The sequence below is a fragment of the Felis catus genome, chromosome C1, assembly GCF_018350175.1.
Source record: "Felis catus isolate Fca126 chromosome C1, F.catus_Fca126_mat1.0, whole genome shotgun sequence".
Lineage (NCBI taxonomy): Eukaryota > Metazoa > Chordata > Mammalia > Carnivora > Felidae > Felis > Felis catus.
Window position 1 is genome coordinate 27,387,189 of NC_058375.1, and position 25,349 is coordinate 27,412,537.

Below are 25,349 nucleotides of genomic sequence, written 5' to 3' on the forward strand. Positions count from 1 at the left end.
AAATGGGGCGCCTAGGTGGCACAGTCGGTTAAGCGTCCGACTTCAGCCAGGTCATGATCTCACGGTCCGTGAGTTCGAGCCCCGCGTCAGGCTCCGGGCTGATGGCTCAGAGCCTGGAGCCTGTTTCCAATTCTGTGTCTCCCTCTCTCTGCCCCTCCCCCGTTCATGCTCTGTCTCTCTCTGTCCCAAAAATAAATAAATGTTGAAAAAAAAAAAAAAAAAAAGCTCAAAGGGAGGGGCATTAACTCTCATTTTGGACCCACAGCTGCCAATCAGAGGGCTATAACAACAGGTACCATGTATGTAAAGTCTCTTTACCTGTACTGAACCCAAACCACTTTGGGAGTGAATATGATCAATTAAGCTGAGAGGTCAGGGAGGGACAACTGCCCAGCCTCTCTCTCTAGACCCAGAGGGCTTCCCTGCGAGGGAGGCAGCCTGAAAACAATGCTCCTCGATATTACACAGGGACTGACCTAAGAATGAGCACCCAATCTGGATGGCAAACCCTGCCTTCAGGCATTGAGATTTATTGAAACACTACATACATATTAAAACATCTTTATATACATTTTCCCCATTAAAAGATTACAAATATACAAATTCTCTCAAAGTCAGCATCTTGTATATTAAAGACAATTGTAGAAAACCTATACCCTAATTCCAGCAATTAAATTGGTGTTTCCCATTTGCCAATAAAAAACTGGCACAATTCATCCAATTTCTCAAGTCCAGCTCCTGTCACTGAAACCACAGTATTCACATGGGACGTTTTTCCAAAGCAGCAGTGACACTCAGTTCTAAGGGGGGAAAAGATCTGCCTAAAGTTCTAAGAGCCTCATGATTTTGCAGGGAAAATTGGGAGTGGGGGGAGTTACGTTCAACAATATTTTGATTATAAACTCCATAGTGGTCTTCTTTCTAAATAAGTAATGACAGATTAAAGTGTCCTCTGGTCAGGGCAATGTAATAAACCCAGCTGAATGTGATAAATAATAGTTATATTTTTGTGTGTGTCACGATGAGAAGGGAGGTCCTTGAGCAACATTGTTGCACGTTGAGAATTTAGTCCCAGGAGAGAGCTCTGCACTCCCCATCAGATATGTAATGTGGACAGACACTGGGTGTAACCCTTTATCTTTATCCTTGTAGTCCAGAAAATTAGGGCCAAGATCTTTCTGACTGGGGACCAACTGAGTCCTTATTATAAGGGAAGCAAATGTTAATTGACAAGTTGAAGCTGCCTAGGGAAGATGCATGCAGGAAAATAGAAGGGGCAAGACAAATATAAAGCCCATCTATTAGTTCCCAGGTCCTCTAAAAAGGCTCTCTTTCATAGAGTCCAGGTCACCGTGGTACACGTCTTAGTGTGTGAAGGATTCATTCTGGTGTCAACATTCACTGTTTTCTGTTTTTTTCTGTAATGACACATTTTTTCTTCTCCTTCTCCTCCTCTAACCACACCTTTCACACCTAACCTCCTCTAACCACCCCTATCAACCCAGGAGGCTGCTAGAACAAAATGTCAAATATATAATGGAGGAAGTGAGCCTTCACCCAAGTACCCATGAGTTATTGTTGTAAACACTGCAGAATTAAGATTAGTGGCTAACCCAGGAAATAATACTAAGAAAGGAAAAAGATGTCCAGAGCCATGCAGTGGAAAGAACTGGAATCTCTGTCCATAATCTTAATGCACTGATTATGAAGGAAGGGGGGCAGGGATCATCCACATGAACATCGATTCCAACCTTCAATGCCAGAAACTTCTCAAGCAGTCTCAACATAGGTGCCATCAACCCTGATGGTGTTAGCTTTCCAAGTATCTGAAGATGCTTTGCTTCAATCCTGAAGTACTATCATCTGTTTTGAGGCGCTTAGGTGAAGGGGATGTCATTAAAGATGGACCCTTTCTCCTTACCTAGAGAGCAGAGAAAGAATCAGGATCAGCTCAAGACCCTCATACAAGTACTTACCTTCAATTAGCTCTTTAGGAACTCATAGTTAAATCATGGATGTTTAGAAAAAAAGAAAGAAATATAAACTTTCCAGGAAAGTTTCAAAGCTGATTACCTACTGGGGGTAGCAGTCCTCTTGTACCTTATGGGGAGTGCAAGATTAACCCTGCAGCATAAGCCTTTAAGTCAGAAATATCTATATTTTCTATTTAAAAATAAATAAATAAATCTTGCTGTGGAGAGCCACCAAACAAGTCCTCAAATTCCCTACCTGAGGCTTAGATGATTCCTTCGCTGCCTCAGCCTTAACAGGAGAAAGTGTGTGGAAGACAAAGTTTCTTAAATTTCGGGGCGCACTGGGGTTGAGGTCAGAGAGGGCAGCCAGTTTCTGAAGCACGGCTTTGGGCTGGTTTAGCAGTGAGCCTGTCTTCAGCTGAAGAGAGAAGAGTCGTTTGGCATCAAATCCCAAGTGTCAAGGAAAGAATGAGAAGTCAGTCCTTCCCTGCCTCCCCCACGTCTTGAGGGGACATATTCCTACCCCACCAAGGAGAAAAGGAACAGCAAACTCCTTTGACATCTACTTTCATTTCCTGTAGCCACCTCCCTCCCCTTGACGATAGAGTATTCCCTTAGCCTGACCGGGACCTATATAAACTTGCAGATTATGACATCAGGTTAACAAAGTCCCCAACCAACCTGGTGAGCACTTTCTGGCCTGATGGCTTCAAAAGGATTTCTGAGTAAAGACTTTGGTTCTTGAATAACCACAGTGCGATTGGCTGAAAAGAAAAGACAGAGAGGCTTGTTCTGGGCAAAGCTAGGTAAATTAAACAAGCTAAGAAACCTGTAACTAAACTAAAGCTTCGGAACTCTGATTATTTTATAATGGTGACTTTAAACTATATTAAGTGGCTCCAAGAAGACAGACAACCAAGTTGGATATCGACAAATCATTAACAGTAATAAGAAAAAACAAGAGTGACAAAAGTACGGAATAGTCTTTAAAAGCCTCAGCTCTGAGGGCGCCTGGGTGGCTCAGTCAGTTAAGTGTCTGACTTTGGTTCAGGTCATGATCTCACCATTCAGGAGTTCAAGCCCCGCATCAGGCTCTGTGCTGACAGCTCAGAGCCTGGAGACTGCTTTGGATTCTGTGTCTCCCTCTCTGCCCCTCTCTTGATCGCACTCTGTCTCTCTCTCTCAAAAATAAATAAACATTAAAAAAAAAAAAATTAATAAAAAAAAAAAAAGCCAGAATTCCTACTCTGAGCTGCCTTAGAAGATAAAGTAAAACCAGATACATGTACTCAGAAGTACAATGTCCACTGTCAAATAGTCTAAGATCCAAGAACACTGTCTTTCCCATCCCTGAGGTGCCTCTTTAAGACAGTATTGGACAAAGGCCCATGCCTGAGCTGCAACAGCCCCTAAAGGTTGGAGTCACTTCCAAGGCTCCAACACCAACAATCCAGGGGGCTGGACACAGAGGAGGACCAAGAGCTCACCATTTTTCTGTAGTGCTTTGGCTGTAACTTTCTTGGCTAGCATCATAAACTGACTGTCTTCCCCAATTTCTTCTTCTTCAGCTGCAATTTTCCCCTGCTGTGCCTGAAAATAAAAATCAGACAACAATAAAAGAAGTCTACCACTTCCAGAAATATTTAGCATAGCCTGGACCTGGGATATCATTCGTTTTCCTTTTTGTAACCTTTGTTGATTTAGACAAAAAACAGATATTGGACAAACAAACATGAATTGAACTACCCATGGTAATCTTCTCAAAGCATAAAAGAAAATTCAAGTATTAAAAGGGACAGCAATAAGTTAGTTGCCCAAGATTTCAAAACTATCCTGACAAGCGAGGTGAGTGGGTCTTTTCCTCCTTATAGAGTCAGAATAGGCGACTTTCCTGCAGACTTCCTACCTGGTCTCGAAGCCACTGCTCTCTTTCAATTCTTTCCTTCCTCCAATGGGCTTCTGTCTCATCAAGCTGCTCTTCAATCTGATCATCATCAGAGTCTCTGTGGAACAAGTCCATCTGGGAAGCATCATCTAAAGCAAACAGTTAAGGCTATCAGCATTCTGCAATCCCCATAGGATAAGGTGCCAGACAGACACAAATGCACTCATCATTTACCATATACCAATACAAGCTCGTCCCATTCACTAATAGAAAGTAAGTTCTAGCCAGGTCCTCCACAATAGACTGCTACAGTTTTGATTTCCACTCACAGTCTTAAACTGGACAAACATGTACATTGTACCATTTATTTCTAACAGCAACATCCAAGATACCTATGTTTTTCCATCGGAATTTCCTCATTCGTCCAGGACCATCACTGTGCAGATCCCCATCAGCAAGGTACCTCTCCTGGTATAAACGTAGCTGTCGCTTATCATCATCCAACATCGTTTTCCTGCGGGAAAAATATAGTGTACAAAACCAGGACCACTCTGGCTGATCGTAGGGCCTGACTTAAGAAACATCCCATTACTCAGAAGGACCTGTTGGGATACTGACATGTGTATTTTCTTGATTTGATTCTGCAGCTCCTCATCAGAAGGAAGTACTTCATCAATTTCTTCCTGTTCATATTCATCAATATCTTCCCCATCATACTCATCTTCACTTCCCACATCACTCCCTGACACTTCTGCCTCGTCCTCCAGGTATTTCTTCAATCTCCTAGAAAATAATTTCAAAGATTAGAAAATGCAATAATGAGGGGCGCCTGGGTGGTTCAGTCAGTTTAGTGTCCAACTTCTGCTCAGGTCATGATCTCACGGTTCGTGAGTTCGAGCCCCACATCAGGCTCTGTGCTGACAGCTCAGAGCCTGGAACCTGCTTCATATTCTGTGTTTCCCTCTCTCTCTGCCCCTCCCCTGCTCATACTCTGTCTCTCCCTCTCAAAAAAATAAACATTAAAAAAAATTTAAGAAAATGCAACAATGAATACATACACAGATTATGGATGTAATGAGAAAAGCAGAACACAGAGCCACTTCTAATAATAAGCTTAAATTTATAATAATACATTTTGATAATACTTAAAGTCTATCATTTAATATATACTGTGTGCCAATAACTGTGCTTTACAAGCGTCATAGCATTATCTCAGGAGGGAGCACTTTTATTTCCTTTAATTTGCAGTTGAATGAATTGAGATTCAGAGAGTAAATAAATTACCCAAAGTCACATAGCTAGGAGGCAGCAGAGCCTGGATTCAATCAGGTTCTTTAAAGCCAGAACTCCCAATCTCCTCTATACATTTGAAACATAACTGCTGGAAAGTTTGGATCATTCTGTTCTGTATTTAAACTCACCAGTGTTAGGAGACAGTCTAGAGATGGTATGGAATAGAAAGGTAATAGATTGGGATCTCTTACAGCTACCACATCTTGACCCCCGAGTTAGAGACATGACTGAGGCTCAGAGTTACTGGTAAGCAAAGCCACTACTAGTAAGTTTTTGTGACTTCAGTTCCCATTGAGAACAAATCTGCTTTCACTTTGGGTTCAAAGTACTGCCATCTACAGTCATGAGTGTCAGAAGTTTGATGGCTTTCTGAAGGTTAATTTTTTTTAAGTTTATTTTTATTTATTTTAAGAGCGATAGAGAGCAAGCAGGAGAGGGGCAGAGAGAGAGAGAGAGAGAGAGAGAGAGAGAGAGAGAGAGAGAGAGAGGAAGACACAGAATCCAAAGCAGGCTCTAGGCTCCAAGCTGTCAGCACAGAGCCTGATGCAGGGCTCAAACTCTCGAACTATGAGATCATGACCCAGGTCAAAGTCAAGAGTCGGACACTTAACTGACTGAACCACCCAAGCGCCCTGAAGGCTGATTTTTATTAAAGACTTATGTTATTTTTTTTTTAAGCTGAATTTCTCTAAATCCTAGGCTTCCTAGGGAATTCCTTCAAGGGCTACCAGACACTAAGTTCCCCAATCTTCCCATCTACCCACTTTGGGCTGTTCAACTTTGAGCTGTCTTTCTAAGATTTCATTTGAACAAAGGACTCTACAGTTAAATAAGGTTTAAGAACAACCACCTTAGGGGCACCTGGGTGGCTCAGTCAGTTAAGTGTCCAACCTCAGCTCAGGTCATGATCCTCCGGTTCGTGAGTTCAAGCCCCACATTGGGCTCGAGCCTGCTTCCTATTCTGTGTCTCCTTCTTTCTCTGCCCCTCCCCCGCTTACATTCTGTCTCTCTCTTTCTCTCTCTCTCTCTCAAAAATAATAAACATAAAAAAATTTAGGGGTGCCTGGGTGGCTCAGTCAGTTAAGCATCTGACTAACCTTTGGCTCAGGTCATGATCTCGTGGTTCATGAGTTCAAGCCCCGCGTCAGACTCTGTGAACAGCTCAGAGCCTGGAGCCTGCTTCGAATTCTGTGTCTCCCTCTCTTTTTGCTCCTCCCCCACTCACACTCTGCCTCTCTCTCTCTCTCAAAAATAAACATTAAAAAAAAAAAAAAAAAGAACCACTGCTGTAGAAAAATCTATAGATGACCCAAAGCTGTATGAGATAGTTAACTTGACAGGTGAGAAATTAGAACCCCAAACTGACCTTAATAGAATGGAATGATGGGCTAGAAACAATAATTAAATCTAGTAGGGATCAATATGATATCCTGTATGTGAATTCCAAAAGTCATCCACATACAATATAATACTGATTACCTATTAAAATGGTCTTTATAAAATTTTTAACATCATGGGAAAATGCTTATGTTTATCCTAAGTGGGGAAAAAAGATGAAAAATTATACATAAAAAAATTGCAGATATCAACTATATGAAAATATACGCATAAAAATGGCTACAAAGCAATAACTACCATCAACTTTCATTAAATATTCTGGATGGTGAACACAGATGACTTTTTATTTATATCTTTTTGTATTCTTTTAAATAAAATAAATGGTTTACTTTCATGATCAGAACAGCAAAACATTAAAAAAAATAAACAGGGAACCCATTTACCCAAGACTAGAATGAGGAAAACCTGAAATGACAGTAATTCAGAGGAAAAAAAAGACCCAGGAATTTTAGCTGTCTACTAGATCCTCAGGATCTACCGTGACTCAGCTCTTACAATCCCTGGTTTCTTTACAAGCAGTATGCATCCAGAACAAGGGATGTGGTTGTAGCACTACATACAGCAGTAGTCAGAACACACCTGAGGATAAAGAGAATACCCAGTACATGAGGAGTCTAGAAGCAATGTCATGTGAGAAATAGCAGTAGGAACTAGAGATATTTAGTATAGAAATCACTAAGGAGTACATAACCATCTCTGAATACTCAAGTGGTATCACATGAATGGGTTTTATTTAATCTGTGTTAATGCCTAAAAGCAATACAACCAAGCAAACATAGGTAAAACAGTGGCAAGCTACAATTTAACTGTTAGAACTTTCTCTAGCAATGGAAGGAATGGACAGAACACCTACATTTGCCTTTTCAACTTCTCAGACTGTTTTAGGAGCTCTTCATCATCATCTTCATGGTCTTCCAGTGCCAGATGTTCATTATCAGAGTTACTGCGTTCATCCTGAAAAATCATAGAGTATCACACACAAAGTTAAACAGAATAACCTCAACTAAAACAGGATTTATAAATTTCTGCCCAAATGTCTCATTCTAGGAAACTGCTTCTGCTAACATGACCAACAGAATTCTCAAGAACTCAGACTAGAAAAAAAAACAGCAGCAATACATGGAGTTCAGTTATGATTACTTTGTACCCTTCAAACTCACCTCATCGCTATCAAACTCATTATCATTTGGGACAAGCCGAAAGTCTCCAAATTCTTCCTCTTCCCCTTCTTCTTCTTCTTCTTCTTCCCTAAAATGCAAATCAAGAAATTAATAAATAAGATGTTGGAACCAAACAATAAGAAGTCAGCCAACTTAGGAACTGAAAATATTTTATTAGCACCAACAATCTCTAAGAAATAGGAAATAAGATACTTTGCCAAATTTAATTGTAATAAAACATACAACATAATCCCATTGTTGTCCAACCAACATCCAAAACTCCTTTCATCTTTCAAAACTGAAACTCTATGCCCTTTAATCAACAATTCTCCACTCTTCCCTCCCCTCACCAACTGGCATCCAACCCTTCTACTTCCTGCCTCTATGAATTTGACAACTCTAAGTACCTCATGTAAGTGGAATCCTACAATATTTGTATTTTGGGGACTGGCTTATTTCAATTACCATAATATCCTCAGGATTCATCCATGTTGCCCCATGTGTCAGAATTTCCTTCCTTTTTAAGGTTGAATAATATTCCTGTGTGTGTCCACCACATTTTGTTTGTCCATTTGGGATATCTCCATTTTTTTACTATTATGAATAATGCTACTGTGAACATGGGTGTACAAATACTTGAGACCCGATTTTCACTTCTTTTGTGAATATACTTGGAATTGCTGGATCATATTCTATTTTTAGTTTTTTGAGGAAATGCCATTCTGATTTCCATAACAGCTTCAACATTTTATATTCCTACCAGCAGTGGGTAAGGGCTCCAATATCTCCATATCCTCACAAATACTTCTTATTTTGTGGTTGGTGTTTTTTTTTAACAGTAGCCATCTAATGCATGTGAGGTAGTATCTTATTGTGGTTTTGATTTGCATTTCCCTAAATATCAGTGTTGAACACTTTCATGTGCTTATTCTTGTCTTTTTTTTTTTTTTTTTTTTTTTAAAGAGAAATGTTTTGTTTAATGGTAAAGCTTAGCACACTTTTAGCACCAGGCAGGGCCTGAAGTCAAAGCAGCAGGGACAGGTAGGTGACCCCCATGGACCCTCACATGGCGAAGAGGATGAGGAAAGCGACTATCAGACAGAAGAACCCCATGCCCTCAGACACACCAAAGCTCAGAATGGCATAGAAGGGCTGCTGCTTCAGAGATGGGTTCCTGGCATAGCCAATGATCAAACTGCCAAATGCCGTTCTGGTGCCAGCCCCTGAGCCAGCCACACTAACTGTGGCAGCCCCAGCACCAATAAACTTGGCTACTGTGTCAATGTCCCAGGAAACAACACTGGTCTGGAACTCCCACTGGGCAACCTGGAGTGGGGAGCTGCTGTAGGATGACTGTGTAGATGGGATCACTGGCCTGCTCAAGGAGAAGGCAGACAGAGGCCTGATTAGACCCATTACAACAGCAGATCAGAGCTGGAAGAATAGGCAGCACCCGGTGGTCTACACTGTCTGCCTCCCAGCTTTACCTTTAGGTTTCTGTGCTTGCCTTTTTTAACCCTGTTCTCCACCAACTAAATGAAAGCACTGTAATTTCCTTACTTTGCAAACAAGACTCAAACACACTGCAAGACTCTCGGACAGGATATGAAGCTCCTAAGATGACTCATTACTGTGGACCCCAGGATTTTACCAGACGACTGGGCCTTCTGAAGTTCCCTCCAATCACTGAGACTCACCTGTCTGTGGGGAAAGAGCCTGAGCAAAGAGCAAGGGCTTCTTCCATGGGATCACCCAAACTGTTCTCCTTTTCCTGCTTATTTAACTCTGATGGAGCCAGAGTAGAGGCATCTATATCACAACAATGAAAAAGATTTGTCACCAAGAAATAACAGCTTTATCCTCTTTCCCCAGCCATCTAAAGACATGCCAGCTCAATACAGTTATAAGGTAAGCTTGCCAAAAAGAGCTCACCATCCATTCATTCAACAAATCCTTATTTAGTACTTACTATATGCCAGGCACCAGGGATACAGTAGTGAACAAAACAAAACTCCCAGCTCCCACATAGCTAACATTCTAGCATTGGGGAAAAAGGAGCATACAGGTGGAAACAAGTAAGCATTTATATGAAATCTACTACACACCAACACTGTTCAAAGCTTTGCATACATATTAGCCATAAATGAGAAATCACATGGCAAAAGCTAGAGCAGTCTTTTTTTTATTTAATGTTTATTTATTTATTTTGAGAGAGAGAGAGAGAGAGAGTGCACACATGCAAGCAGGGGAAGGGCAGAGAAAGAGGGAGAGACAGCAAATCCCAAACAGGCTGCAACCTGTCAACACAAAGCCAGACCTCACGAACCGTGAGATCATGACTTGAGCCAAAATCAAGAGTTGGACACTCAACCAAATGAACCACCCAGGTGTACCAAAAGCTAAAGCAGTCTTAAGTTGACATTTTACCACCTTAAGAAAGTAAGGGCTCTAAATATCAGGAAGCTAAGAATTCAACCCGCACGTAAGAATCCATCACAGCCCTGTTTTCTGTGAACTTTTCACCCAAGAGTAACAGGCTTCTTTTCAAGGACACTGACTTAAGATATTTGGCTAGGGAGAGCCTGATACTCTGTTGGATATTTACCCTGAGAAGTGAATTTTCCTGAACAAAGATTTAGAAGTTCCTCCAGGTTCTCTTTCTTATCGCTCTTCCTGGACAGAGTTTTTTCAGCTTGAGATGTGAACTTTCCAGTGCACAGATCCAATAGTTCGTCCATGTTAGCATCCATGGCATTCTCATCCATACTGGCCAATGGCAATCGAGGCTTCAGAGACTGGTACTGATTCCTGTGGTTTCTAACATTTAAGAACCTACAAGCACAATGAAGAATATAAGAAATTCCCTAGGGAAAAAACAAAGTAGTGTGTGAAAAATTTTGATGTTTCTAAAACTGAACTTAGAAGCTGAATCCCAAACCAGAAGACAGAGGATTCAAACTGAAGCCTTAGGATAATCTAAAATGGGAGGAAATTTAATTAAAGAATAAATGATATTCGAAAGGTAAGGGTAAAGGATAATTTTTGGCTTCAGACAGCACCAGAATAGAACTTGGTGTTATGTCCATGTAACGTGCCATGGGTGTCTCCATTCTCAATTCCACACAACAAGCCTACACGCAGCAGAATGGATACAGGAAGATTTGATGCCCTTACAGGAGCTGTGCATTTCAAGTAAAGCAGAGATCGAAGGATCAGAATGGTAGCTAGGACTATTTACATTTTATTTTCTGGAGAGATTTTCTTCAGACTTGCAGAATGTAATACTAATGGTCTGTACACCTTCTCTTTCTCAGAAGAGAAAGCACAGATGGAGTGACAGAAGCTTACTTTATTTTTAAACAAAATTAAGCAGTACCCAGCACCATCCCACCCACAGAAACATAAAACTACCTACCCATCTGCATCCAACAGTTGGCTCTGAGTGTCATCTTCTAAACAGAACTGGAAGTCTCCTGCTCCCAGGAAAAGTGTCTTAGGCTCTGGGGAGGCGTTATACAGATCCTGGGAATCCTCTATGGGAAGTGAAGGCTCAGACAGCTTTCCTGAACTCTGGCACCAAAACAAAACCAAACAAAAACAAAACATTTTATAATTGTCATTCACTGTCATGACAACAACAGAAGTTGCTATTTGCAGTATTTCATCTACTCTAAGGCAATTGCAGTTAAGGAGGACAATGCATAGCCAAGGGAAGCATAAAGAAAAATACCTTCAAGAATGTAAGAACATTGGATGAGGATTGTTTTTAATACACAAAGGGGGTGGATTCTTTAAATTGAACATACATAATGTAGTGGGAGTTGGTTGGCTTGGACACACTTTATTTAGCAGTGTGGGAAGCAAAAGGGGGAGGAGATTAGAAAACCATCACCATCTTACCTTAGAAGCTGAGCTGACCAAACTGGCTCGAAATAGCCCAGGGGAAGGAGATCTGAATCCTCCTGCTGTGGGGAGAAAACTGGTCCCACGGCCTGTTTGTCTGTTGCAAGGCTGATAGGACGGAATTGTGGAGCCAATCAGCTCAAAGCTGCTATTGTGGCTGCTCTCCTTTGTTAGCAATGAGCATGAATCATCTTCATCTAAAGAAAGAGAAATCATTTTTAAGTACATGATTCCAGAAATAAGGTGGATTTGTTTAGGAAGAAGAATTGAGAATGTAAAGCTATCAGGTAACATCCATAGGCAAATCTCTCAAGTTCTATGTTCTAAAACATGAAGTTGAAGGTAAATTATAGTACTGAGATAGCATTATACAATCAAGATTTATCACTCTGAGCTAAGTGACCCCTGAAAGTTCCCATCTTTGTCTCACCCTGCCTAAGGCCTATAATCACTCTCTCCATTATCCAATCACGTATACATCTTCTGTTCATCTACATATGATTGAAATGTTTCATGGTTCACTCATTCAACACACACTACTAAGGACCTAGTATGTGTCCATGGTCAGTAACAAAGAAACTGAATGTAAGTTTTCCAAAACAGAATCAAGAAAAATGTTCTAATTCATAAGTTCCTTTCATTGCCACAAGTAAGACAGAGTGAAGTCCACTAGAGCTCAAAAAAATGGAATCTTATGGAATTGTCCTTAAGTATCAAAGCTAGAGGAGCTAAGAAAAGTCAAGTTCGGCACAAGAGTCACTACTTACCCAGTTTGCTAGGCCTTTTGCCTGAGATTTCATCTGTTTCTGATTTTTCTTCACTAGGAAAGTAACTACAAAATAAGAAGGTAAATTGTTTATCTGCTTCTGCTTCTAACAAGAGGGGCAAACCTAAGGGAATCTTATCTTTCCCTAAAGAGAATTACTTACCCCATCTTGGAAGAGTTGTCCTTAAATAGAAGTAAGGTAGAATCAGATGACAGAGGTTTGGGGACAGAGAGAAGGCCAACTGACTTGCCAATTTCACTACTGTCATCACTGTTTTCTTTATCCATTTCTTTCTCATCTTTGGTTTCTATTTCTTCATTACTGAGAAGGAATTCTGCAACCTTCATCAATCATGCCACCCAAAACCAAAGTAAAAAAATTTAAAAGCAAATATGTTGTTAGCATCATGCATGGCTGCTTGGTTATAGGTCACATCGTAAATCTGAAAAGGTAAACCCAAAGGAGACTTGGTCTGACCATCATCATTAACATAACTTTCCCTGATACTTCTAGAGCTCTTTTGTACTTTTTTACATTTTACCCTCCCCAAAGTGCTACAAGACTGAAAAAAGACCGAATTATCATTTTACTGAGGCAATGAGAGGTTAAATAACTAGCCTGAGAATGCAGGACAACTAGTGGCCTTAAACCAAACATAGGCTATGATATGCTACCTGGTTCAGCCATTGCTTTCCTCTTTTCTTTACCCAGGGGTAAATATGAACCAAGTCTTTCAAATGACTGCAGAGTTCAAACAAGGGGGGGGGGTCTTCTTTTTTTCTACTACCAAAACTTCGTCATCATCTACCCTAGGCAGAAGACAATAGTATAGAACAACGGCAAGAGGCCCTTTTATAAATTTCCTCCTCAACCAAGAAAGAAATTAACTCAGGAAGGTCTCAGCCTGCCTGAGAATTTATTCCAGACCTCAACCTGACCAAGGTTGAGACTGCTTTTCATTCTGAATAGAGAAAACTTAAATAAACGTCAAAGATAAAGGCATCTATTAATACAAAGCCATTTCCATTTTAGCCTTCTATTTCAGTGAGTAGACTAACAGGTAGAAGCTAAGGCTAGGCCTCTGTGAACTGCAGGTATCTAGAGGTGCTAACAGAACTGAATGCGAAGACTTCGGTACCTGTGAGCTACTTACACCATCTCTGGCCCTAAAATCTCTTATACAATTGAATGTGCTTACCTTACTTTACCTTACTCTTATTCAAATCTGATTTACTCTTTCCCTTATCCATCCTAAACAAATAACAAAATGAAATAATTGTCAGAAACCTCCTGACTGCCTTCTTCTTCCTCCTCTTCTTCCTCTAGATCTCCTTCCTCCTCTTCTCCATCTTCCTCAGACTCATCTGTCATTTCTTCCTCCTCTTCCTCTTCTTCAAATCCATCTTCATTATCTAACTTAAATAACGCTTGGCGCTTTCGGCGCTCCTCAAGCCTACGGAGTTTCATTGCTTCCTGCAGCTTAGCTTTCAGCACCTGAAGCTTTTCACCTGAACAGAAACAGGAGAAAATGCTTTAGACATAACGACCAACTACCTATTGCAGTAACGGAAGTGTGCACTTCAGACAACCCCAGGAGTGTTCCAGTTACATCCCAAAAGGAAAATCCAAGACCTTATTACTCGAGGGTGTTATCTTAACGAATAAGGATTATTATGAACTAAAGAGAACTTTTCATAGTTATGTTCTACACTCTGAGATAATATGCTACACAGAGATTATAAAAGTTATTAAAGAGGACAAAAATGGGGTGCAAGAGTAGGACTCTGAAAGTCTCTGGCCCAGAAGCCATGAAGGACAGCCTTGATAAATATACCTATATTAAAGAAAAAAAGAAGGGGCACCTGGGTGGCTCAGTCGGTTAAGCATCTGGCTTTGACTTTGTCTCAGGTCATGATCTCACGGTTCATGAGTTCAAGCCCTGCATCAGGCTGTCTGCTGTAAGCACAGAGCCTGCTTCTGATCTGTCTCCCTCTTTCTCTGCCCCTCCCTGCTTTCATGCTCTCTCTCTCAAAAGTAAATAAACATTAAAAAAAATTTTTTAAAGAAAAAAAGAAACAACTCAAGAATAAAATGGGCAAAGAATATGACCTGGTAGTTCACAGAAAAATTGAACATACATGGTTAGTGAACAAATTAAAAGTAACACTTAACCTCATTTCTTTTTTCCTTTCTTAAAGGTTTTATTTTTAAGTACTCTCTACACCCAACGTGCAGCTTAAACTCACAACCTCGAGATCAAGAGTCACGTGCTCCACTGACTGAGCCAGCCAGATGCTCCTAGTCTCATTTCTAATTAAAGAGATATAAATCAGGGCGCCTGGGTGGCTCAGTCGGTAAAGCATTCGACTCCAGCTCAGGTTATGATCTCACGGTCTGTGGGTTTGAGCCCCGCGTCGGGCTCTACTGACAGCTCGGAGCCTGGAGCCTGCTTCAGATTCTGTGTCTCCCTCTCTCTGACCCTCCCCTGTTCATGCTCTGTCTCTCTCTGTCTCAAAAATAAATAAACATAAAAAAAAAGAGAGAGATATAAATCAAAGAGATAACATTTTTGACATATTAACAGGAAGAAACAGGAACTCATATGTTGTGATTCAGAGTAAAAATTGGTGCAACTATTTTGAAGAACAGGATGATATATATCAAAATTTGACTCAATGATTCCACTATAAGGAATTCTGCATCCAAATAAACCAACATATATCTGATACTACGGTGCAACATTGTATGAAATAACAACAACTGGAATAAACAAGATGTCCATTAACAGGAGTATGGTTAAACGAATCATGTTACAGTCTCACAATGGAATATTATGCAGCTGTTAAAAAACTCAAAAGCAATATAATGTGTATCTGAACTCTGAAGTTAGGAGGTCTGGATTAGGCTACTGGTTCTACTACTTATGAGCTGTGCAAACCTGAGTAAGTTGTCTAAATTCTTTGTATATCAGTTTTCTCCTATATAAAATAAGAATACTAACGTTATTCACGGTAAAGCACCTAGAGCAATGCCTAGCAGAAAGTAAGTATCCAATGTCTGTCTGTCTGTCTGTGTCTCTCTCTCTCTCTCTCATGCCCACACCCATAATGGTGTACGCATATGAATTTTCTTCCAAGGACACACAAGAAATTAACAGTTGCCTTTATGAAGACTAATTTTTCATTTCATACTTTTTCCTCAGTGTCTCCATTTTCTATGTGATATATTATTTATACTTTTTTTTTTTAATGTTTAGTTTTGAGAGAGAGAGGGACAGCATGAGGGGGAGAGGGGCAGAGAGAGAGGGAGACAGAAGATCTGAAGTGCACTCTGCCCTGACAGCAGAGGGCCCGATGTGGGGCTCACACTCAAGAACCATGAGATGATGATCTGAGTCAAACTCAGATGCTTAACCGACTGAGCCACCCAGGTGCCCCTGTCACTTGTACTTTCAAAGTACAACAGACATCTGGGAACAACAGACATTGTTAAAACAAAAGAGCAGATTACAAAGCAGAATGTACAATATGATTGCATTATTGTTTGTTTAAAAAAAATGTTTTTGGGGCGCCTGGGTGGCTCAGTCGGTTAAGCGTCCGACTTCGGCTCAGGTCGTGATGTCGCAGTCCGTGAGTTCGAGCCCCGCGTCGGGCTCTGTGCTGACAGCTCAGAGCCTGGAGCCTGTTTCAGATTCTGTGTCTCCCTCTCTCTGACCCTCCCCCATTCATGCTCTGTCTCCCTCTGTCTCAAAAGGTTAAAAAAAAATTTTTTTTTAATGTTTTTAAGTTTTTTTTTTTTTTTTAATTTTTTTAACGTTTATTTATTTTTGAGACAGGGAGAGACAGAGCATGAACAGGGAAGGGTCAGAGAGAGGGAGACACAGAATATGAAGCAGGCTCCAGGCTCTGAGCTGTCAGCACAGAGCCCGACGCGGGGCTAGAACTCACGGACCGCAAGGTCATGACCTGAGCTGAAGTCAGCCGCCCAACCGACTGAGCCACCCAGGCGCCCCTAAGGTTTATTTTTGGGAGAGAGAGAGAGAGAGAGACAGAGCACAAGTCAGGGAGAGCAGAGAGAGAGAGAGAGAGAGAGAGAGAGAGAGAGAGAGAGAAAGAATCTGAAGCGGGCTCCAGGCTCTGAGCTGTTAGCACAGAGCCCAATGTGGGGTTTAAACTCACAAAGCACAAGATCATGACCTGAGCCAAAGTCAGAAGCTTAACCGACTGAGCCACCCAGGTGCCTGTTTGTTTTTAAAAACATATCACCCATGCAAAGAGATTAAAAGGATACACGATATAATTATAGAAGGTGTCTCTGATAGAGGATCATAGAAGTTTTTTTTTTTTATTCTATATATTTTCTACAACAGATATTTACTGTTTTTTAATAAGACAAAAACTATTGGAAATAGTCATCTTATCACCTCCCACATCTAAGCAATGCTACATGTGAGTCATGCCAGAGGTACTGCTATCCAATCTTCAAACTGTCCAAGGAAAGAGATTCTAGAACTTTTCACTATAGGGTCTTCGGTAGCCATAAAGACCTGCCAGTGTACAAAGCATAAAGCACGCAAACGAAAACATGAACTCAAATACCTGGTTTTGTGTGGCTTGCTTCATCCAGCTTCTCAGCTGCCAAAGTCACAGGTACCACATCTGCCTTTAGCTCTTCCTTTCCATCAGTGCCCACGCCTTTCACTATGATGTTCACATTCATCTTCTGACCAGCCCTGGGTTTCACTGCTGGATTAGCATGCTTCCAGAAACGCTGTTTCAAGGCTTCCAGTTCTAGATCCAAACACCAACCAGTATGTCAGTGTGCCATGCTTGAACTCTTTAAGATTCCAGTTAAGAATAGAACTACTCTACGACCCAGCAATTGCACTACTAGTTATTTATCCAAAGGATACAAAACTGTTGATTCAAAGGGGCACACGCACCCCAATGTTCATAGCAGTGTTATCAACAATAGCCAAATTATGGAAAATGCCCAAATGTCCATCGACTGATGAATGGATAAAGATATGGTGTGTATATGGGTGTATTTTCATGTATACGCAATGTACACACACACACACAATGTATACATACATATACACACAGAGTGGAATATTACTTGGCAATCAAAAAGAATGAAATCTTGCCATTTGCAACAACATGGATGGAACTAGAATGTATTATGCTAAGCAATACAAGTCAGGCAGAAAAAGACAAATATCATGATTTCACTCATATGTGGAATTTAAGAAACACAACAGATGAACATAGGGGAAGGGAAGGAAAAATAAGATAAAAACAGGGAGGCAAACCATAAGAGACTCTTAAATACAGAGAACAAACTGAAGGTTGCTAGAGAGGAGGTAAGGGGGGGGGGGATGGGCTAAATAGGTGATGGGCATTAAGGAGGGCACTTATTGGGATGAGCACTGGGTGTCATATGTAAGTGATGAATCACTGGGTTCCACTCCTGAAACCACTACTACACCGTATGTTAACTAACTTGAATTTAAATAAATAAATTTAAAATTAAAAAAAAAAAAGATTCCAGTTAAGAATCAGTTTTTAAGCTAAGTTTTTAAGCTCAACAAAGTTGGAGGGGGAAGAAAAATGCCCCAAAACACCAAAAACTCCTTTGCTACTAACACCTATATCAAATTCACGTAGCTTAACCCAAACTAATGAAATGTTGCAATTATTCTGCCTCAATATACTTCAAAAATCATTTTAGGGTAGACATTTACAACTGAAATTTCTAAATGTGTGCAATTCTTAAAAAAAAAAAAAAAAAGTATTATGCTGGTGGAACAAACACCATAATTACCAATCATTCAATGGCTTAATTTTTCATAGGTTTCAGCCTCTTTTTAAAAATTTTCCTATTTTGAACATTTCACTATTTAATAGTAATCTTACTAAATATGAGCAAGGTCAATTTAAAAAGGGGAAAAAAATGGCAATCAATCCAGTCAGTGACGTAACTCATGTTGGTGAAACTGTTATACTAGTATAAACAGAAAGGAAATTCCACTTACAGGTGGCCTCTGAACCACACACCCAACTTGCATACACAGGGGAATATACATATACCAGGAGCGGTAAGTTCAGTGGTCAAACGGCAACAGGGGCTCTATCCCCTCTTCTCCAATGCTACATAGTTCAAAATTTCCTTCTCCTTTCTCCCTCAGCTAGCTGCTACTGGGCACCATCACGCCTCTGTTTGCATCACACCACAGTGAGCTCTGTTTTAAGAGAGAGACAGTAATAAAGAGAAAAGATTCCTTCGGGGTTGAGGGATGCCTTCTCTTCCATAAAATGTCCAGGACACTCCAAGTTTGGTTCTTTTTCTTAAAAAATGCCCTCAAATCATATTGTAGTAGTTTTGTGGTTAGCAAAACTAGTTGTGGTTTTTCTTGCCCTAGAAGGGGATAGGACTGGAAGGAAGCCTTTCCATTCTGAGTCCCTAACGTTTTTTTTTTTTTAATTTTTTTTAATGTGTATTTTATTTTTGAGATAGAGAGACAGAGCATGAGCAGGGGAGGGGCAGAGAGAGAGGGAGACACAGAATCTGAAGCAGGCTCCAGGCTCTGAGCTGTCAGCACAGAGCCAGACGTGGGGCTCAAACTCAAGAACCACGAGATCATGACCTGAGCCGAAGTTGGATGCTTAACTGACTGAGCCACCCAGGCACCCCTCTCTAACTTTATTAGTAGCAAAAAAATCCAACACCAAAGGATAGTATGTTTATATCACAAACAAAAGTGCAAGGAGAGAAGATGTAGGTCTGTATCCTCTTTTATAGCAGTTCAGTAAGGCTGGAAGCAATGGGTAGTGGCAGTGGAAAGGGAACAGAAATAGGCAAATCATTATTGGCACCAAAAGAATAAAAGAAATGGATGTGGAAGAAGATTTACTTGGGACCTAAAATGATAGTGAGGCAGAGGGGTTGCCTTCATTCTTATGGAGAAAGCCAGGCCCCTAAAAGCTCTTCATCCCCAGTGCACCACAGCACCTACTTTTGCCTTTTACTATATTGCTCAACCATCTCCCTCCTCATCCTAGGATCTCTGTTCAGGCTCCTCTCCGTCCAACAGTCTTTGCCTAGCTCCTTTCATGTCCTCTCTAAGTGAAAAGTCTCTGCTCCAGCTCAGTGTCCATCGGCAGCCTGAATCTAAAACTGTTCTCATTCCCATTGTTCTTTGTCCAGAAAGTAGAGGAATTGAGGACAGAGACTTTCCCTACACTATTGCAGGAAACAGAAGTAATATATTTCTGGTACCCCAGAGTTTGGATCTATATGCATTTTTCTCATGGAAACCTTACTCCATGTGATATTAAGGAAATTAAGGTCTTTCTACTGCTTTTACTCTTAACCCCTTCCAATGTGTCCACCATACTAGCCACTAGATTGTCCCAAAAATGAATATCTGATTGGGTCATTTCTTTTGCTAAAAATTTTTCAGTGGTCCTCTACTAACAAAAGGCTCCAAGCTCTTAGCATGGCCTAAAAGCCTTGCATGATCTGGCCTCACTAGTTACCCATTCCTAAAGTCCTTGCAATCTTCACCCTACCTCATCAGGATACCTTGTGTTTTCTCTTGCCTCTGTTGGGTCTTTTGTGGGTCTGTTCCCTCCACCAAGAAAGCCTTCTCTCATTTCTCTACCTTGGTATATCCTATTCAGCTTTCAAGAGTCACCTCAGGTATCAGGTCCTTTCAGAAGCCTCCTTGACTCCCCACGAGGTACTCCAAGTGAGGTACCCTTTCTCTAGGCTCAGGGTATACACAGTCGTGTAATGGCCTGTTTGCCTGTCTTTCACTCCTATTAGACTCTAATTTCCTTGACAGCAGGGACTATGTCTTGTATACACAGCATCTAACACCATGCTAAATGAAAGTTTATTACACAAATAAATAAAAGTTGATCCTAACTTCATACATATTATGGAACTGACTGGTCTGGAAACCCAACTTTCATGTCAAATACTATTTCTGAAGGAAAACATATTCTGAGTTAAAAACAAATGCCTACTGGGGCGCCTGGGTGGCTCAGTCGGTTAAGCGTCCGACTTCAGCTCAGGTCACGATCTCGCGGTCCGTGAGTTCCAGCCCCGCGTCAGGCTCTGGTCTGATGGCTCAGAGCCTGGAGCCTGCTTCCGATTCTGTGTCTCCCTCTCTCTCTGCCCCTCCCCCGTTCATGCTCTGTCTCTCTCTGCCTCAAAAATAAATAAATGTTAAAAAAAAAAAAAAAAAAAAACCAAATGCCTACTATGTGCCAGGCACTGTGCTAGTTCCCTATATAAGCCAAGTGTAATATTGGAACAATTACCCGGCCTCTCCAAGCCTCCATCTCTTCATTGCAAAGTAATACCTGCAGCCATGAGAATTAAGAACAATAATAAAGAATCTATCAGTGTCTAATACAGTAGGTACTCAAAAAAAGGTTTCTTCTCTTTCCTGTCTCAGTTCAGGACTATTTAAAGAACATTGAGTTTCAGACAAAAAAAAATCTTGGGGGGCACCTGGGTGGTTCAGTCGGTTGAGCATCTGACTTCAGCTCAGGTCATGATCTTACGGTTCATGAGTTTGAGCCCCGCCGTCAGGCTCACTGCTGTCAGCCTGTCAGCACAAGCGCACTTCAGATCCTCTGTCCCCCTCTCTGTGCTCCTCCTCTGCTTGCAGTCTCCCAAAAAATAAATATTAAAAAAAAAAAAAAATCTCAGGGCACCTGGGTGGGTCAGTCAGTTAAGTGACCACCTCTTGATTTCAGCTCAGGTCATGATTTTATGGTTTATGAGATCGAGCTCTGTACTGGGCTCTGCGCTGACAGCATGGAGCCTCTTGGGATTCTCTCTCTGAGCCCATTTCAGATCCTCTGTCCCCCTCTCTTTGCCCCCGCTGTGTGCTTTCTCTCTCTTTCTCTCTCAAAATAAATAAATAAATAAACTTAAAAATCTCCTATTTCTTTGCTAATGGATCTATGCTAGTTCTGTTAACAACCCTTCCAACCCATCTCCTATTCTGGTCAAATGGATTTATAACATCCTTCCAATAATACCATGCAGAACTCTTTCTGTCCCTTCCAAGAATGTCCTTCTCTCCACTTCCACAAAGTCCACCCATTCAATCAACAAAGACTCACTGAGCATATTTTACACACCAGATACTGTGGATAACAGAGCACCCACCAACCATAAGCTCTTATAGTTTTAATACAAATAATTTCACTAATAACAGAAGTAGGAGCAAGCATTTGAATGCTTCTTTATGTTATCCATTTCTATGCATGATTTCAACAAATATTCACTATAGCCCTATGAACCAGATATCCTTTAAAGAAAAAATTTTTAAAAAGGTGGCTCAGAGAGGTCAAATAGCATATTCAAAGTTAAACAGTAAATAGCAAACCCAGATTCAAACCTTGCTCTTGCTACAGAGCCTAAGCTCTTAATTATCATGCCAAACTGCCTCAATGCAGACGAGAGAATATCCAATTCTACTAGTCAGGAAGTCTACCTAATATGGTAATACTTGAGCTCTGTCTTGAAGGATCATTCATTCATTCATCACTCATCCAGTATAAATGCCTACAATGTGTCATCCTCTGCGGAAGCGCCGGTGATAGAGTAGGGAACAAGCCAGAAGATCCCTATTCAAAGTATAAAGGGAAAGGCAGTGAACAAGTAATTACATCCACCTACACTTTAAGCCTTCTTTTAACCACCTATTGGGAGAAACTTATCCTTCCTCTAAACTGCCATAGCACTTTATTCTAAATGTTTCTTTCAGCAGAGACTATTTTTCCCTTTTCTTCATTTAATTTTTCCAATTATCAGTGATACATGCTCATTATAGAAGTCACTTTCCACTTTCTCTCTTGTATTACTGTTATTTGCATACTTATTATCTCCCCTACAAGAGTGTAAGTACCTTAACTGTATGATAAATATCACATTTCTCTTGGTATGCCCTACAGCAACTTGCGTGTCGTGGATAGTTTAGTATTTCTTAAATGACTTCGGGAAAAAAAGAAATTCAGTTTTGCAGACAATTTACTGAACCAAAATGTTTTCCTTTAACAGTAAAAACATGAACAATGCTTTTTTGAATGTCATACAATAACACGACAGCAATGTACTTCTTTTGTATGTTAACCTATCAATAGGCTCCTATTTTAAACAAGGTTGAGGACATCCTGATGCCCTGCCAAATTTATCTAAATAGAATTGTACCCACATCTGGGTATCTATAGAGTAAGCTCATGTGTGCAGTTATTGGTTTCTCCTATGTTCCGTATCCCCAAATAGTAGCAAATAACAAAAAGCTGCCAGAACAAATCACTCTGGAGGCTCCCCACAACTCAAAGGATTACCTCTGTTGGTTTCAGGTTCTTCAAGTATCACAAAGGAGTCTTCATCAGCACCCAGCCGAGGTTTAATGGAAACATCTACTCCCAGTTGCTTAAGTCTATCCAGAGTGAACCTCCTTGCTTTTTCAAGTGGCACAACTACTGATTTAGTTTGCTGCTTGGGCTCTTCCACCTTCTCATCTGCTTCTTCTGTTCTTTTCAGGCCTTCTTCTCCCTCCAGGGCACGAGGTTCAGGTGCCATAAGCCCTCCAGCCTGACACACCTCATTGTCCTCATTCCCGAGGAAGTTGGATTCCTGATGTGCCACTGAGCTGTCCTCAGGTGGAGGTCTGCCATCACCCTGCTTCTGTTTCTCCTGAATTTCTAGCTCTTCACTTCCCATCATATCCTTACTACAAGATTCCCCTGATCCAGTAGTGATCTGGGGTTCCTTTGAAACTGCAGGGAGTGCGTTAATTTCCAGTTCATGTCCCACACACACTGTCTGCTCAGAATCTTTGTTATGGTGGCCATTATTCATCTCACTTGTATTTACAGTGTCTATGGTTTCTTTGTGATGGTTTGACTGATACTTAGATGACCTAGAGAGGGGAAAATAAGCTCAAGTTGAAAATTATCCTAAGTGTGAAACTCTCATCTCAGCACATAATGAATCCATTATAACAGTTTTAAGAGACTGAGGAATCTGAACTTTTTTACACCAGATGTTTGCTACAAAACTGAATATTTACAAAAATTATAATCTCAAGGAAAGAGAATTCTTACTTCAGTAGCGCCATGGCATTTCCCTGGCAAGTGGGTCGAGGTTTACGTTTGAAGAAATCATGAATGGTTTTATTCTCTGGCATATGATATGGAAGATTAAGTGCAGATTCTACAAAATGGAACAAAACAAGCAAATACACATACTGTATATTCTGAAATGTTACTTCATGTTCAGTCAACTAAACAGCACAGTGAAAGCCATCACCAGAAATAGAAAACAATCCTGGCTTTAATAAAGACAGGATCTAACTACAAAAGAACTCCCTGGAGACCAGTGGCTTTTAAACCTAGTTGTGAAATTAAACTGATCCAGGAAGTTTTTAAAAAATACAGATCCTTGGGGCACCTGGGTAGCTCTGTTGGTTGGGTGAACGACTTGGACTCAGGTCATGACCTCGTGGTTTGTGGGTTTAAGCCCCCTGTCAGGCTCTCTGCTATCAGTGCTGAGCCCGCTTCTGATCATCTGTCTCTCCCTCTCTTTGCCCCTCCCCTGATCATGCTGTCTCTCTCTCTCAAAAATAAACAAACATTTAAAAAATAATTAAAAAATACAGATTCTTGGACCCCACTTCAAGCCTACTGAATCAGAATTTCTGTGGGACCTAACACCTTACACATTTGAAAAGCTCCCAAATCCTGATACAGCTGGTCCACAGAAAAACATTAAAAAAACCCTCCCTCCTTAGCACTAATACAGTTCTGGAAATTTTCTCAGTTTATACTTATGTTCCAGAGGCTTTAGAACAGTGGCCATTCACCAAGATCAATTTTAAACTTGGTATTATAATTTATATTAAGAATATTAAAAAAACCAAAATTCCCCAATATCCAAGTGGAGCTTACAAAGAAATATTGTGATTTGCCACAAAGTTACTGTACTGGTTTATATTACCTCGAATAAGGCGCTGAGTTTCACTGTGCAGTTTTTTTAACGCTTCCTTACTTAATTTGGCTGCCTTCCGTTCCTTAAAGAAAACAAAGAGACTATGTTAATGCTATTATCCAGAAAGACATTCATCCTTCAAGAGTTTGCCCTCTCCAAGAAAAGAGGATAGAGAGGGAAAAGTAAGCACTAACGAATTCAGTACAATATAAACTACTAAATATTTATCCAAAGGATATAACAAAAATACTGATTCAAAGGGGCACACATACCCCAATGTTTATAGCAGTGCTATCAACAATAGCCAAATTATGAAAAGAGCCCAAATGTCCACTGACTGATGAATGGATAAAGATGTGGTGTGTATATGTGTGTGTGTATTTACATGTATACACAATGTACACACGCAATGGAATATTACTTGGCAATCAAAAAGAATGAAATCTTGCCATTTGCAACAACATGGATGGAACTAGACTGTATTATGCTAAGCAAAATAAGTCAGGCAGAGAAAGACAAATATATGATTTCACTCATATGTGGAATTTAAGAAACACAACAGATGAACATAGGGGAAGGGAAGGAAAAATAAGATAAAAACAGAGAGGGAGCAAACCATAAGAGACTCTTAAATACAGAGAACAAACTGAAGGTTGCTAGAGAAGAGGTGGGTGGGGGATGGGCTAAATAGGTGATGAGTATTAAGGAGGGTACTTGTTGGGATGAGAACTGGGTGTTATAATATGAATGATGAATCACAGGGTTCTACTCCTAAAACCTATACTACACTGTATGTCAACTAACTTGAATTTATTTTTTTTTTATTTATTTTTTTTAATGTTTATTTATTTTTGAGACAGAGAGAGACAGAGCATGAGCAGGGGAGGGGCAGAGAGAGAGGGAGACACAGAATCTGAAACAAGCTCCAGGCTCTGAGCGGTCAGCACAGAGCCCA

The 25,349-nt window shown here is 40.6% G+C and overlaps 2 protein-coding genes across 5 annotated transcripts in view; both read right to left on the minus strand.

Moving 5' to 3' along the window:
- Positions 1–496: 496 nt before the first annotated feature.
- Positions 497–25,349, minus strand: part of CLSPN (claspin) — a 70,415-nt gene continuing 45,562 nt past the window's right edge. For 2 of the 4 annotated variants that reach the window (XM_019836646.3, XM_011284735.4), the window contains exons 6-25: positions 24,404–24,476; positions 23,512–23,620; positions 22,750–23,327; positions 16,978–17,169; positions 13,667–13,887; positions 12,542–12,720; positions 12,380–12,444; positions 11,610–11,809; positions 11,125–11,279; positions 10,315–10,541; positions 9,407–9,518; positions 7,710–7,797; positions 7,403–7,503; positions 4,477–4,641; positions 4,251–4,372; positions 3,880–4,007; positions 3,461–3,563; positions 2,655–2,737; positions 2,230–2,391; positions 497–1,921 (exon numbers count right to left, since the gene is read on the minus strand). In XM_019836646.3, coding sequence (XP_019692205.2) covers positions 1,811–1,921; positions 2,230–2,391; positions 2,655–2,737; positions 3,461–3,563; positions 3,880–4,007; positions 4,251–4,372; positions 4,477–4,641; positions 7,403–7,503; positions 7,710–7,797; positions 9,407–9,518; positions 10,315–10,541; positions 11,125–11,279; positions 11,610–11,809; positions 12,380–12,444; positions 12,542–12,720; positions 13,667–13,887; positions 16,978–17,169; positions 22,750–23,327; positions 23,512–23,620; positions 24,404–24,476 — 3,174 coding nt within the window. In that variant the 3' untranslated portion in view covers positions 497–1,810. Of the gene's footprint in view, positions 1,922–2,229; positions 2,392–2,654; positions 2,738–3,460; positions 3,564–3,879; positions 4,008–4,250; positions 4,373–4,476; positions 4,642–7,402; positions 7,504–7,709; positions 7,798–9,405; positions 9,519–10,314; positions 10,542–11,124; positions 11,280–11,609; positions 11,810–12,379; positions 12,445–12,541; positions 12,721–13,666; positions 13,888–16,977; positions 17,170–22,749; positions 23,328–23,511; positions 23,621–24,403; positions 24,477–25,349 lie in introns of all 4 variants that reach the window. The other 2 variants (XM_045035537.1, XM_045035536.1) reach the window with 2 other exon arrangements.
- Positions 8,666–9,381, minus strand: LOC109502991 (ATP synthase F(0) complex subunit C1, mitochondrial-like). The gene has a single exon (XM_045035539.1). The coding sequence runs from the start codon at positions 9,123–9,125 to the stop codon at positions 8,772–8,774; it is 354 nt and encodes a 117-aa protein (XP_044891474.1). The 5' UTR covers positions 9,126–9,381; the 3' UTR covers positions 8,666–8,771.

What these genes read in the sequence shown, in the direction of transcription:
- LOC109502991 (XM_045035539.1), bottom strand. Translation starts at nt 9,125, where the DNA reads ATGGGTCTAATCAGGCCTCTGTCTGCCTTCTCCTTGAGCAGGCCAGTG.